Consider the following 16,172-nt stretch of genomic DNA (forward strand, 5'->3'; position numbering starts at 1 on the left):
TAGAATAATTTAAAATCTATTTCCTTTTCTATATTGTGAACATCTTTCATGTTAGTATCTTTATCATGATTAATGGCTACAGAGTTGTTTGTTGCATTGTTCTAGAGCAGCCTGGGCTCTAATTATATATATATTAAATATATTAATATATATAAAAGAGCTAGGCACTGGGTGTTCATGCCTATAATACTAGATACTACTTGTTTGAAACTAGAATGAAAAGTCTACAATGAAAAGCTAGACTACAGGCTTGGTTCAAGTGATAGACCACTAGTTACTGAACTATAAAAGCTAAGCAAAAAGGTAAAGTCTTGAGTTTAATCCCCAGTACTGACACACCAAAACAAAACATCTGCTTCATTCAGTATACTTTTAGCATAATTTCTGTCATCCTTATTTACATACCATGAAAATTAATTTTGATGATAAAATATAACTCTTAAATTTCATTGTTATCTTTTATTACTGCTAATCACTATTATTTATTGAACTATTATTTATTGTTAAGCTTATACACACTATTTCTAATGTATATAAAAATCTCTAGCCAGGCATGGTGGCTCATGCCTTTCTGTAATCCTAGCTACTCAGGAGGCTGAGATCTGAGGATCAAGATTCAAAGCCAGCCTGGGCACAAAAAGACCTGAGACTCATCGCCAATTAACTTCTAGAAAATGGGAAGTGGGGCTTGGCTCAAGGGTAGGGCGGTAGCCTTGAGCTGAAGAGCTCAAGGACAGTGTCCAAGTCAAGTTCAAGCCCCATGACTCACACACACACACACACACACACACACACACAAATCTCTAAATTATCTACAGTTCAAAAACATTCCTTGTGCAAATCCAGATTAATAAAGCAAACTCAAGAAATTCTAAAATGAAATCAAGAAAACTAAACCATAAAACATGAAAACAGACAAGTTACATGGCAATTTTCATTGGGTTGGTTTCAACAAAACAAAACAGTAACACATTCTTTCAGGATAACCCCTTGCAATGTTCAGAGCACTGTATCCATCACAGCATCTGGTTTACTTTAAGGCCTATTGAACTTGGCAACACTGGAAGTCATATAGTCATAAATCCATTATTCCCTGAAATTTAATTACTCTAAAGTTCAAAAGATAATGGCTCTCCTCTGCTGACAAAAGCCAGAAACATGTCTTTATCATATCTAAAAATATGATTAGTCTGTGCACATGCTCACATGCATTTGCACGTGTACATGCACGCACAAAGACACACACATACTGGACGTTAGATTAAAGAGACATAAACCAATAATAAACTAAGTTGCACTAGTTAAAGGGCATCTTTTCCTCCCCCTTTTTACAGAACCAGAGTGAAAACTATTTGATAGTGTTAACTTCTAGGAATGCTGTGGTCTGGGTGGAGAAAGATAGGTTGGTGGGGAATTTTATCTCAAGAACATGCTCAGTTCTTTTTTTTTTTTTTTTTTTGCCAGTCCTGGGCTTGGGCTCAGGGCCTGAGCACTGTCCTTGGACTTTCTCAAGGCTAGCACTCTACCACTTGAGCCTCACCACCACTTCCAGCTTTTTTCTATGTATGTGGTACTGAGGAATCGAACCCCAGTCTTCGTGCATGCTAGGCAAGCACTCTACCACTAGGCCAAACTCCCGGCCGCTCAGTTCTCATGGCTGTCTTTTTTTTTTTTTTTTTGCCAGTGATAGGGCTTCAACTCAAGGCTTGGGTACTGTCCCTGAGTCTCTCCGTGCTCAAGGCTAGAGCTCTACCACTTGAGCCACAGCACCACATCTGGCATTTTCGGGGCAGTTTATTGGAGATAATAGTCTCATGGACTTTCCTGCCCAGGCTGGCTTCGAACTGCAATTCTTAGATCTCAGCTTTCTGAATAGTTAGAATTACAGGCATGAGCCACCAGCACCCAGCTAGGTTTTGTTTGTTTGTTTTTTTTTTAAGGGTAACAAACAGTAGGTCATAATAAAAGGACTTGTTAAGTTTTAGAATTTTCTTCTTAAAAATCACTGAACTCAGCCAGGGTGCTCTTCCTTAGCTTCTTTGCTCAAGGATGGAGATCTACCATGTGCACACTCTCATTTCCAGCTTTTTGTTGATTTAACTGGAGATAAAAGTCATAGACTTTTCTGCCCAAGTTGGCTTCAGGAATGTGACTCTCAGATTTCAGCATCCATAATAGCTGTGATTACTAGTAGTAGCCTCTAGCTCTCCATTCAAAATCATTTATATTTGAGATTTTTGTTGGTGGTGGTTGTGGGGCTTGAACTCAGGCCTGGTTAGTGTCTCTGAGCACTTTTAGCTCAAGGCTGGCACTCAGTCACTTTGAGCCATAACACCACGTCCAGTTTTCAGGTAGTTAATTGGAGATAAGTCTCATGGTCTTTCCTGCCTGGGCTGGCTGTGAACCACAATCCTCATATCTTAGACTCTTTGTGCACCACCAGTGACTGGTGAGATATACATATATATATATTTTTTTGAGATATATTTTTTTAACTTTACTCCACACCAGATTTTTGTCAGGATTTGGCAAACTTTTCCTTTAAAGAGCTAGAGGGTAACATTTCAGGCTTTGTGGCCATAAAGTACAGCTCTGCATTGTTGTATAATAAACAACATATGCAAACGAGTAGGCTGGGTTCTAGTAAAACTTAATTTATGGACATAAAAGTCTGACTTACATCTAATTTTCACATGTAAGGAAATTTCATCTTTTTTAACCACTTAAAAATAGACAAACTGAGGGCTTGGAGTTTGGCCTAGTGGTAGAGTACTTGCCTACCATGCACGAAGACCCAGGTTCAATTCCTCAGTATCACATATATAGAAAACACAGGAAGTGGTGCTGTGGTAAAGTGGTAAAGTACTAGCCTTGAGAAAGCCCAAGGACAATGCCCAGGCCCTGAGTTCAAGCCCCAAAACTGGCAAAATAAAATTGAGCCTAGCACAGGTGGTTTGATCCTAGCTGCCAGGAGGCTGAGATCCGAGGATCGTTGGTTCAAAGCCAGCCTGGGGAGGAAAGTCTGTAAGACTCATGTCCAATTAACCACCAAAAAAGCCAGAAGGGTGGGCCAGGAGTTTGGCCTAGTGGTTAAAATGCTTACCTAGCATGCATGAAGACCCGGGTTCGATTCCTTGGTACCACATATAGAAAAAAAAAAACCAGAAGTGGTGATGAGGCTCAAGTGGTAGAGCTCTAGCCTTGAGAAAGTCCAAGGATAGTGCTCAGGCCCTGAGCTCAAACCCAGGACTGGCAAAAAAAAAAAAAAAAAAAAGCCAGAAGGGCAACTATGGCTCAACTAGCAGAATTCTAGCTCTGAATACAAATGCTCAGAGACAGCACCCAGACCCTGAGTTCAAGCCCCAGGACTCGTAAACAATCAATCAAACAAAATGAAAGTAGACAAATAGACTGTAGGGATTTAAAAATGTAAAAACTATTCAGAACTTATGGGCCATACAAAACAAGCAGTCATCCAGATTTGACCCATGGACTGTTATAAATTCCTATTTTTATTTTATGTCATATAACTTTAGGAAATGACTTCTCATGAATTTAACAGTGCTCTTGATCTTTCTTCCAGCTACTCATACAGGGATATAATATCCGGCTTTCCTGTTTCTCTTTCCTTTGCTTGTTTGAAACAAGGTCTTTATAAGGACTGGTGAACAAAAACTTAAGGTGAAATAGGCAAAAGGTCATTTCCAAATGGGATTTTAGAAGAGAGGTAAAGGGAACAACAGGAAATAACATATAAGAGAAACAGAAAGAGTAAAGTAAAAACAAAAATGAAGGTGGAATTCTACAAAGAAAACACGAAAAGAGGTAGAGGTAAGAGAGGCACCTTCTTTACTTTCAGAAAATAGCATTTACTTGTAGATCAAAATTGCAATTCATTGAGTCTAAGAATTTCAAAGCCAATAAGCACACGTTTTATAGCCAGTCTTTCAAATGATTATTTTAATTAGGCAGTGTTTGTAATTAAAATGCCTTTATCCTAAAATCTTAAGTAAGGGATTATTCTCTGGGTTAGGGTGACTACATGCCAAAAGGTATGAAGAACTCTGACTGTGCTGGGGGAGGCATGGTTCAAGTGGTAGAGCACCTACCTAGTAAGTACAGGCTATTGAAAGAAAAAAAGACTGGAGGTGAAAACTGCACCTTTCCTCCCAGTCATAAGCCATCTACAGCTATCAATGCTAGGTCCAAGGAACTGACACAGATGAGACATTATATGATGTAGATGACAGAGGTTAAAATATGAACACCCCAAAGTCTCCAGGGAATGAGAGGGACTGGTTCTATTAAGGATTATCCTAAAAGCTGAACCAAGGAAATTCTTTGCTTAGCACCAAAAGAATAAGGCAATTAAATAGCCATAAATATTTTATTTCCCAAGTATTCCTTCATTATCATGTTTCAAGCCATAACACAGGAATGGGGGAAAAATTAGGAGAGAATATCAGTAAACTAAAATTTAGGAAAAACAAAATAACATGGGAGCATAAGGAAATTCTGTCATTGGGTTCCTAATTCTTTCTGGAGGCCAAATAGCTAAAGTATGACTATGGGTCTGAGGGTTTTGTACCTGACTTGAAATCCACCACTCCATTTTCTTATCAGCACAACAAGAGAAGGAACATAACTTATTTCACAGTTATGAAGATTAAATAAGAAAATATATAATGTGCTGATACTTAGAAGTGTTCAACAAGCAAATAGCTATTATTATTATTTTTTTTAATCTTTTTTTTTTTTTTTTTTGCCAGTCCTGGGCTTGAGCTCAGGGCCTGAGCACTGTCCTTGGACTTTCTCAAGGCTAGAGCTCTACCACTTGAGCCTCAGCACCACTTCCGGCTTTTTTCTATGTATGTGGTACCAAGGAATTGAACCCGGGTCTTCGTGCATGCTAGGCAAGCACTTTAACCACTAGGCCAAACTCCCGGCCCAGCTATTATTATTATTGTTTTTATAATCTCCATATTATGATCATTATTGATAATAGTTTATAGGAATAAGCCTCTTACTAAGTGAATTACCTTCTGAGACCTACGCACAATAAAGGGGAAAAAAAAGATTAACAATCTGCTTGGAGACTCTGTTTCTGGAGGAGGAAGTAAGGAGCAGGGAGTAAGAGAGATGAATTTTGTTAGGCCATTTGTCATACATCCTCTCAATTTGCCCTTTTAACTTAAATTTACCAGAAAACATCCAGGCTTTCTGTATAGCAATGCAGCCTTTCAGTTTAAAACTTTTAGTCATTGTGAATCATTTTTGTTTGTTTTCTTCATTAAATAATACCTTAATGTTTTCATTTTAAAGTTTCAAGAGGAGAAATATTAGGCTACAGGGCAGTAAGATTATGGCCACAGTACAGATGAGAAATTGACATTTTGGATGATGAGACTACACAGTAGTAAGTTGACAGTATTAAGATCTCAACCCAATCTTCCCATGCTAACATTCATTCTCTTTTCCTATACTATACTATCTCCCTCTAAGGGATCACTGTAGTGGTCCACAAATTGGTATCATTTGTGTTGTCTAATCCTTTAAGACAGGCATTTTCCTGGTTTTATTTTCAAGGCTAATCTACTAATAGCAAAGCCAAAGCCAAAGCTTGGTGGGTAGGTTTCTCTAGTAGAACCTGGACCAAGATGAACAAAATGACAGGTAAATCACTTCTTACTGGTGTCTAAGTTCTCTTATCTTCAATTTTTCACACATGAAGCTCCTACACATGGAGCTGGTACCTACAGTCTATTTATAATATAAACTCAGATAAGCATTCCATTTATAGTAAGAATATAGGAAAAAAAACATGATGAGTACACCCTTAAATCAACACTTTATATTGCAACAGACAATAAAGCAAGTGTCAGTATTTTATGAGGTGATCTACTCCACGCCCACTTCTTTTTCTTTCAACACATACTTTACATGTACTATGTTCTTGACATAGTTATTACAAAAGGGTTATTACACAAGATCTGCTTTCAAAAGATCTCAGTCTAGAAGGGTTAATAGATGCTAATGGATAATTAATGAGAATAAAAAATCACTGTGATACAGGATGCTAGGCAGACACAGAACAGGGTGTTCACTTTTCTGTGATTATAATAGTTTTCAGGAAATTGCTTTTCCCTTCTAAAACCTTTTTTTTTTTGGCTGTCCTGGAGCTTGAACCCAGGAACCACAAGATATTTCCAAGCCTCTTTGTGCTCAAGGCTAACACTCGACCACTGGAGTCACAGTGCCACTTCCAGCTTTTTCTGAGTACTTTATTAGAGATAAGAGTCTCATGGACTTTTCCAACCCAGCTAGCTTTGAACTATGATCCTCAGGTCTCAGCCTTCTGAGTAGCTAAGATTACAGGTGGGAGCCACCAGCACATGGCTGCTTTTGATTCTCAGCTATATCACGTTTGCAAGTTAGAACTCAAGGTTTTCTGCTTGCTAGGAAGGTGCTCTTACTGCTTAAGCCATGCCTCCAGACCCCTCTTTTTCAAGATTTGAAAAAAGCTCTTTTGCAAAACGGTCAGTGATGCTATCTTTTATGGTGTAAAGTGTACTCTTAGCACAAAATTTTATTTAATTGTATAGCGACAGCTTCTGTAGTCTTGATCTACAAGTTAATTGAGTTAATTTATGACAGTAAATGATTATTTAAAAAGTTACTAAGTCTCCCCAATCTCACTCTGGAACAACTGAAATAAACAAATCAGTCTCATGATTCTGCTTATTTTCTGAGACTCTCCCAGAGGGATTTATCCTGTTGACATGGCTCTTAATTATAATGGTACTTTTTTTTTTGCAATTATTTCATTACAAAGATGGAGCACTGGCTTTAGAACAAATTAGTCATGTTTTAGTTTGGGTTATATTTACTTATCCAGGATTAATTCTCAGTACATACACAAAGAGGCAGAGTTGGGTTTTTGTAATTCTACTGCTTCCCTCAGAAGCAGCCCTCTAGAATTGTCTTGTACACTAGGTCTTAATGAAACCTGGCTCCACTGAGCCTTCCTTGCTTAATGTCTCTTGTCTTTAGTGAAGTTGGCTAAGATTCTCATACTTGGGTATACGTTTTAGTGGTAGATCTAGGACAGTGAAAATGATCTGAAAAAACAGAAAGTCTAAGTTTGAAACATGAGTCTGAGTCTTACGAACTGTATGTGATTTTTTTTTATCAGTCTGGCCCTCAGTTTTCTTACTGTAAAATGGAGAATGGTACTTCATTTGTTTCAGAATTGCAATTAGATGTTTGTAAACATTTAAGTTGCTTATGTCACCTGACAAGCAGCCAAGAGATAATACTTATTTAGTGTTTAGGTGGTCTCTGGCTCAGGACAAGCATTTAAGCTGGATGCGGTGGCTCATACCTGTAATCCTAGCTATGCAGGAGGCTGAGGTCTGAGGATCTTTGTTCCAAGCCAACATGGGCAGTAAGAACCTGAGACTCTTATGTTCAATTAATCACTAGAAAACTGGAAGTAGGGCTGTGGCTCAGAGGTAGGGTGTTAGCCTTGAACTGAAGAGCTCAGGGACAATGCCCAGGACTAGATAAGCTGCATGACCCCCCCCCCACACACACACAAAATCCAGTTAAGACATTCCAATGGTAAAATGACACATTACAAGCACATTAAAAAAATGACACAGAACAAGCAAAATTTCATTTGTATGGATATATCTGGAGTGCAGATGCATTCATTTTTTACCAGTTTCTTAAAAGAAAAAGGTAAAGAAAAAGCCAAGTAAAAGAACTTAAAGTAAGGGCTGGGAGTTTGGTCTAGTGGTAGAGTGCTTGTCTAGCATGCACGAAGACCCGGGTTCGATTCCTCAGTACCACATACATAGAAAAAAGCTGGAAGTGATGCTGAGGCTCAAGTGGTAGAGTTCTAGCCTTGAGAAAGTCCAAGGACAGTGTTCAGGCCCTGAGCTCAAGCCCAGGAATGGCAAAAAAAAAAAAAAGAAAAAAAAAGCTGGAAATGGTGCTGAGGCTCAAGTAATAGAGCTCTAGCTTTGAGAAAGTCCAAGGACAGTGCTCAGACCCTGAGAAAAGAAAAAAGAACTTAAAAGCAAAAAGTTGATCTGTGGCTGAGCATGGTGATGTTTGCCTGTAATCTAAGCAATTAGGAAACAAAAGCAGAAGGGGTTTGAGGCCACTTGAGGCTATACAGTGAATTGCAGGCCAATCTAGGGTAGACATAGTAAAATCCTCACTGTAGTGTTCTCTTAGGAGTTCAGGGTACAAGAGGAAAGTAGACTAAGGAAGTATAATAGAGGGGGGTAAATTTACATTATATGCATATATGTAAATATCACAACGGCACTCTTATTTTTCACACAAAAATAAGTAAATAGCTGGGTGCCAGTGTCTCACATCCGTAATTCTACCTTCTCAGGAGGCTGAGATCTGAGGATTACAATTTAAAGCCAGCCTAGGAAGAAAATTCCATGAGACTCTAAAATTTTCCAAACAAGTGGTGCTGTGGCTTAAATAGCAGAGAGCTAGCACTGAGCAAAAACAGGCTCAGGGCCAAGACCCAGGCCCTGAGTTCAAGCCCCAGAACCAGCAAAAAAAAAATTTTTTTAAAGGGAATAAATGTACAAAGTAATAGCTGTACCAACAACAAGGTCAGGGAACAAAGGTAAGGATTCAACCCACTTTTTTTTTTTTTTTTTTTTTGCCAGTCCTGGGCTTGAGCTCAGGGCCTGAGCACTGTCCTTGGACTTTTTCAAGGCTAGAGCTCTAACACTTGAGCCTCAGCACCCGGGTCTCCTTGCATGCTAAGCAAGCACTCTATCACTAGGCCAAACTCCTGGCCCCTCAACCCACTTTTTTTTTGTCTAGGAAATGACAACTATTGAAGAGGTGGTACTAGACATTTTTTTCAAATTCTAGAATCAGTTATATGACTCCACTAAACCTAGCTGTGTGACTTTAAGGAATTTAACCTCTGTGAGTATCAGTTTACTTAAGGGTTAAATTCCTTAAAGCCACATGAGGATCCAGCAAATCTAGAAATCCAGTAAGATACATATAACATACATGGCACCAGATCTTTCTTATTAAGTTTATGCTCATCGACTTCAGCTACTATACTTTCATCTTACATTCCCAATTTGGGGAGCTAATCCTCCATTGTGATGTTTAGTAGAACCATGCTCTTTTGCTTTTACGTGTGTGTGTGGTGGGGGGAGAGGGCTAGAACCCAAAGCTTCCTGCCTTGTACTCTACGACAGGGCTATGGCCTCAGCCCTTTAAAATTCTCTTACTACAAGACTTGTATCCCTAGGCAAATGAAATTATATTCAGATGGTGAAAAGAAAGGCCGCTTCACAAATGTCCAGAATTATTTATTGATAATTCTGGTGAAGCATGATTCTAAACTCAGCCAATTAGGGGAAAGAAGGGGTAGAATAAGTGAATTAGAAGCTAGCCTGGGCAAAATTGAAAGACTCTCCAAACCAAACCAAAGCAAATAATCAGAATAGATTATTTCAACTGTAGTGTCTGTGGTGGAGTATTGGAAAAGCTCATCTTGCCTCTGTTTCACTGTTGTTGATTCTGAAATTCCATCTTTAGATGTAATTCCTTAGGATTGGTAAGGGCTCCTGAGAGAATCTCAGTATTCCTGAGTGATTTGTGGCCTCATTTTTGGGCATTTCCTTTCCCTCTCCCCGAAAGGAGTTCAGGGTGCCAGCTCTCTGGGTACCAGCTCTCTTGATGGCAATCGGCTTCTTTAAAACTGGATATGATGGAACCACTGACAGTTCCTGCCTCCAGGGATGGGAAGGCCCTCATAGAGTGGTATCCATAGGGGAAGGTAGAGTTCTCTACTGAAGCTAGTGGCTCATGTTCGTAATCCTAGCTGCTCAGGAGGTTGAGATCTAAAGAGCATGGTTCAAAGTCAGCCTGGACAGTAAAGTCTGTGACACTCTTGTCTCCAATTAGCTACCAAAAAGCTGGGAATGGAGCTGTGGCTCAAAGTGGTAGAGTGCTAGCTTTGAGCACAAAACTCTCAGAGACAGTGCCCAGGTCTAGAATTCATGTGCTAGGACTGGCACAACCAAACGAAAAAAAGCCCTTAAGATCTGGCCCAAGGAAACAAAACGAAGCCCCAGGGGACTACCACAACCCAACAAAACAAAGCCCCAACGGAGAAACTGAACAGGCAGAAAGAAGAGAGGGAAGAAAGCCAGGAACTTCCTAAGGTTTTTGTTGATGTTGCTTGTTTGCTTGTTTTTCCACACATACCGCTTTCTATGTGTCCAGGGTCGGAGTCTGACATCTCACTATGTGAAAATGATGAGGTTCTGACGTCGGAGATGGCGACTCCACCACCACTGGGTGACCAGCCAGTTATTTCTGCATTTCCAAGACCTCGTACATGACACCAGCTAAGAAAGCACTGGCCCCGGGCCCTGCCTGGAGCTGGGAATCAGGGGACCACGCAAGCCCCCGCCAGAGTCCCAGGCATCGGGCACACCCCCGCGAATGGCCGCCCACACCGCACCCCAGAACCCCAAAGTCGCGGCCCTCGGCCTGCGAAACAAGGAGTACGCACGAGGAGACAACCGACGACTTGGCGAAGCGAACGCGCAGCACCAAGGAACGAGGACGCTGCGCCCCGGGACGCGGTGTTCCCACCGCACGCCTCGAGCCGCAGGCGGAGGATCCGCCGGTCCCCAAGGGGCAGCCCGCCCTCAGGGGTTGACAGGGGGTTCAAGACTCACCTTTGAAGGAATCGGGGAGGCGTCGGGCTTGGGTGTCCTCTGCGTGCCGCTTCTCAGCCATGTTGTAGGAGCCGGAGCCACACTTTGCAGCGCGCGACGAGAGCTCCAGCGCCGCCGAGAGTGGTGTTCCCGGAGTGGGAGCGAGACCCGAGCTGCCAAAAACAACGCTCTCTTGGGACCCGCCTCTTCACGGCAAGACAGCCAATGGAATGCCTAACATCGAGGAGGACACGCCCCTTCACCGCGCTCAACCACGTAGCCACGCCCCCCTCGATTCCCGCTAGGTTCTCACTCCGAGGGGCGTGGCCTTGGCGTCCCGGGCGGGAAGGAAGCCACTGAGGCAAAAGCCCAGGGGGAAGACGTGCAGGCCTCGGAACGCGGAGCTGGGCGGGGCGGGAGCCGGTTTTGGGTGAGCCGTCTGGATGACTGAAGGAAAAGGTGCGAATGAGGAAGGGTGTCCTACGGGGTGGCAGAGCTAATGCCAGGCGCCTTCTCTTTCTTCCTCAGGGCAGAGGACTTGGCGGGGAGAAAATGGCGCCCTCTCGTGACGGGGTGGCACAGACGGCCTCCGTGAGGGCGCCTAGGCCGGGCCGGAGTGGGGATAGGGGCGGCGGCGACCACCCTGACACCCGAAGTGAACGAACTCGGTCTGGGGAGGTGCCTGGGAGCCCTTGGCCTGTGGCCGGCGGGGTGGAGGGTCCGCTGGACGGGACGGACAGACGTGCGGACCTTTAAGCGTTCCCCAGGAGGCAGCCTGGAACCCCCCTCAGGTGGGGAAGGGAGTGGGGAAGGTTGGGTCAGGGCATTCCAGATCTCAAGCCTTCTCCTTTAGGGGATTGTGGCTGAAAAACTTCACCTTAAAAAACAACCACAAAAAACTGCAGTGTTCTAATGCTCCCTGCCTTGTCCTAATGCAAATCGTTCTGACCATATACAGATGCACTTAAAAAAGAACAGTATTTCATTTACAGTCACAAGAAGTTGCAATGACATTACAAAGAAGTCACGCGTATCCCTCTTATCACGTTGGCTCCCATAACTACATCTTCTGTAACGGACTATAATCTCAAAACCAGGAAACCGAACATGTACCTTTCATCATGTATGATGTAAATTCCCATAACCATGGTGATGAAGATACAGAGCTATTTCAACCAGCACAAAGATCTCCTTCACGAGAAACACCTTTGTCCCTTAGTATCGGAAGTTGGTTATGTAATAGCAGTTATCTTGTACTTTGGGCACATACCATGGTAGACTGGTTTTATAGCTCTGGAACTTTGATTCATGCAATCAACAGAGAGATACTGCAGTGATCTTGGCTATAATGAAAAGGCTCTAGAATCTGATGAAAGCCTGATTCACACTTCTACCTTGACTTCCTGTCAAATGCAAGAAGGAACTCTATGTATCCCTGCAAGTGGTATCATAGCTTATGTATTTATTTATTAGACTTCTGGAGACGATGAGGAAGCACAGTTATTTAAGGATCCCTCCTCTTTAAATCATTCTTCAGTCAATCCACAGCTTCATTTTTTTTTCACTCTACCATGAATAAGCTCCAGAGGCATGAACTTCCTGTTTATGCTGTTGATTCCTAGGAAAGAGAAGCAGTAGCATAAAAAAAAAAAGTATGAACTCTTCCAGTATATGAAGGAGGAAGACTTGATTACAAATTGCATAGGGCATTGAAAAGGTATTGAGTTTAAATTTTTATTGGAAAGGAAAATGTTATTTCAAAATGAATTTAATGTCTGTACTTCTCCCTGCTATAATAGCTCAAGTCTCAAGGCAACCCAACAATGCCAGTGCTGAAGTGTCCCTGTGGGGACAGAGACTTCAGTAAACACTTGGCTCTGGTGTTAGATTGCATCAGTTTAGAGATAGTTCCTGGTCTTAAACTTAGAACAAGCTTTGACATATCTTCAAATTACTTGCAGAACAACTGAGAGATTCCAATATTGATTTAAGTATGTTGTCTTTTACTTGCCTATGAGACTGGTGTGTCTTGGTTTTCTCACACATAATCTGTACAAATGTATACATCAAATGTACTTTTAAATTAAATAGTAACATTTATCTCCCTTTGGGAGATAGCTGACTTTTTCCTAGTGATGACTAGAAGTTAGAATTTTCTAAAAGAATTTCATGCTTTAAGAATGGAAACAAAATTATGAATAAATTAGACAGGAAATTGCAAATAGTCTTATCACCTCCAACCAAATCATTAAAATTTACGAACTTTCTAGTTGTTATTTAAAATATATTTGTATGTGGTTAAAATTAGAATATATATTCTATTATAACTTTCATGGTTTATTTTGCTGTAATATGCCGAAGTAAATTAAGGATGATTGAAATGTAGAAATGAGGTTGAAAAGGTGAATCATGAATCTATAATTGAATAAATCAGAAGGAAATTTAATCTTGTTCCTTTGCTCACAAGCAATGCTTGAATAAGAGCAAGAAAGTCCATATTTTCTTTTCCTTTAAACTTTTAATCTGGGCTGTTCTTGCTGCCTTTAATGAAGTCAGCTAATCATACCTTTTGAAAATAAGCAATATCAAATGATATATGTTTATCCCATTTTTTTCAGGAGAGAACTAATAAATCTGATGTTTTTTCTAGATGGATTAGTTTGCTTTTTATTAAATTACAGTAAAATTTTGTTTTACCTCTTCTTCAGAAAGTTATTCCAGGAGTTGAGTCATCGCAAGAATTTCACCGGGGCATTAATACATTTGGGGTGTGGCAGCAGACTAGTATATTGCAATATAGTATAGTTTTTTTTTAAGTCTACTATGATATGTACCAAAAGACCATAAAAGTCCAGGTGCTTACATCTTTGGAAAATAAACAGCATCCTGTAATATTGGGGATATTGAATAGAAACCTAAAGGAAGATTCTTATTAATCTGCTTGTCTTATATATTCACTCACAAATATTTATTGAATATTTACTATGTCCCAGGCATCATACTAAGTGTTTAAGTACATTAATGAATCACAACAAAGACAAAAATTCCTGTTCAAGGGAGACTTGCTGATGAAAGAGGCTAACACACAGAGGAATTTTTTTCTTTTTCTTTTTTTTTTGCCAGTCCTGACACTGAAACGCTGAAACATGTGTGTGTGTGTGTGTGTGTGTGTGTGTGTGTGTGTGAGAGAGAGAGAGAGAGAAAACCTAATTGAAATATATGGAATATATATTTCAGTTATATATATGGAATATATATTTTGGTTTTATATATATATATACACACACACTTATGTTCACACACATTTTGCTTAGGGTTGGGCATTGAACCACTGTTCTATCTATACCTCTTGTATAACTAGAATTAGTTGTGGTACTACCACAACAGCTTGTTTGTTGAGATGGAGGTCTTTTAACTCAAACTGAGCCTTCCAGTAAACCTACTGAGTAGTTGGAATTGCAGGCATGTGCCACCAGGCTGTTTGTAAGATAGGTCTTGCTATGCTGTTTTTGAAACATGGCCTTGGTTAGCCTCAAAACACTAATCCTCTGTCCTGGGTAGCTCTGTGCTAATATTCCTAACACACAGAGTTTTGTATTTTTAAATAGGGCAAATTTATTTAAGCATAAGCTCAATTTTATTGAAATATAAATGATTGCAAAGTAATAGTACACCCTCAAATGTGTGTTAATAACACAAATAGTTAAGTATATTGAGCTCTTAACTCAGGCACTGTTATGTATATGTTTTAAAGACTGTGCTAAGGATATGTTCACAGTTGTGGAGTTTCCCAAGAAATGGGAGGGCCTTTCCAAAAATCAGGGAATAGGGAGTAGTTTAATATGATATCCTCAGAACCAAGAGGGTGATTTGAGGGTCTGTGCATACCTGGAGCTGAAATTTTACTGAGATGTGAACAAGGTCTCTATAGTTGAGAAACTTCTATTGGAGATGTTACTATGGACTACTGGCTTCTATACCAACGGTAGGCAGATATTTTTTACCACCTGAGGGAAATAAAGGATTATCCTTCAACTAGACAAGTCTGTTACCAAGGTCATCTGACTTGCCTTGAAATGTATCTCTAGTTTCCCCCTTGGGGATCTGGGAATGGGGCCTGGGACTATTTCCTGGCTTTCTCTTTTGCCTTTCTGTTTCTCTGTGTATTTCATTTGTCCTGCCATCTTTTTCATGATTCCTTATGCTCACGCTCTCCCTCCTTCTCTTTTCTTCTGTTGCAGAAACACTGCTCATTCAAAACAGGGAATATTTCTAACCTTTTATCTTGCCTATAAATTTAAAGCCTTTTAATCTGAAATGATTTTAAATTTATAAGAGTCTAAAGATGGAGTCAGGTGTGGTGGCTCACACCTGTAATCTAGCTACTCAGGAGGCTGAGATCTGAGGATCAAGGTTCAAAGCCAGCCTGTGCACTAAAATCTGTGAGACTCTTATCTCCAATTAACTACCAGAAAACCAGAATCGGCACTGTGGCTCAAGGGGTATGGCAATAGCCTTGAGCTGAAGAGCTGAGGGACAGCACCCAGGCCCAGAGTTCAAGCCCCATGACTGACAAAAAAAGAAAGAAAGAAAGAAAAAGTAAGAAAGAAAGAAAGTCTCAAGATGAAACAGAGTTCCCACATACTGCCCACCACGTCTTTCCTCATATTAATACCTCACACAATGAAAACATTTATCAAAACTAGGAATTTAACACAAATATATTATTAATCCAACCACAGACTTCATTTGGATCTCATCAGGTTTCCACTGATACTCTTTTTCTATTTTGGAAGTTCTCATTGCATTTGGTTATCAAATCTTCTTAGTCTATAAACTGTGATGACTTTTTGGTCTCTCCCCTTTTTTCTTACCAATTGTGCACAGTACTGGTCAGGGATTTTTGTAGGCTTTTCGTTAATTGAGGTTTCTCTGCTATTTGAATCTGTTATTATTAAATTCAGAATATGGTTTGGGGTGAAAAAATACCACAGTGGGAACTGTTATAGCAGAGGGATGTGATATCTACATGGCTGAAACTGATGCTGTTGACTCTGGCCATTTCAGCAAGATTACTCTTGTTAATGACAATTTTCTCTCTATTCTTTATTCTTCAGGAACATAGTGTTAAGTTCAACACACACCCAAAGAGTGGAGAATGTATTTTAATAACTGAATTTCATCAATTCTTTAATAGAGTTCTTCATCTTAGCTACTTCTGAAAGTCCACTTGCTTCTCAGTCTTTATAAGATTCTGTGGTATGTCTCAGTTTAGCCCTTTCTTTCCCCATTTTATCTTAAGTCATGTTTTCTGCAGTTCAGATTCCAAAATTTTGTTACCTTTTTTGTGCTTCTTCTTCTTTTTTATTGTTGGGATAATGTATAGAGGGATTACAGTTACATTTGTCAAGTAGTAGGTGCCTTACTTCTCACACGTTGATACCCCTTCTC

The 16,172-nt window shown here is 40.3% G+C and overlaps 1 protein-coding gene and 1 long non-coding RNA gene across 3 annotated transcripts in view; one reads left to right on the forward strand and one right to left on the reverse strand.

The window, feature by feature from the left end:
• Stom (stomatin) overlaps nucleotides 1-10,901 on the reverse strand; it is a 29,242-nt gene extending 18,341 nt beyond the window's left edge. The window contains exon 1 of one of the 2 annotated variants that reach the window (XM_090330552.1): nucleotides 10,743-10,901. In XM_090330552.1, the coding sequence (XP_090186678.1) occupies nucleotides 10,743-10,803 (61 nt within the window). In that variant the 5' untranslated portion in view covers nucleotides 10,804-10,901. Of the gene's footprint in view, nucleotides 1-10,263; nucleotides 10,542-10,742 lie in introns of those variants that run through there. The other variant, XM_090330554.1, reaches the window with a different exon arrangement.
• Nucleotides 10,902-11,048: 147 nt separating this feature from the next.
• LOC150065873 (uncharacterized) overlaps nucleotides 11,049-16,172 on the forward strand; it is a 70,717-nt gene continuing 65,593 nt past the window's right edge. Inside the window, exon 1 of the long non-coding RNA XR_016534991.1 lies at nucleotides 11,049-11,180. This is a non-coding gene — a long non-coding RNA (uncharacterized LOC150065873). The remainder of the gene's footprint in view (nucleotides 11,181-16,172) is intronic.

This window comes from Megascapheus bottae, chromosome 3 (assembly GCF_031878675.1).
Source record: "Megascapheus bottae isolate mThoBot1 chromosome 3, mThoBot2.hap1, whole genome shotgun sequence".
Lineage (NCBI taxonomy): Eukaryota > Metazoa > Chordata > Mammalia > Rodentia > Geomyidae > Megascapheus > Megascapheus bottae.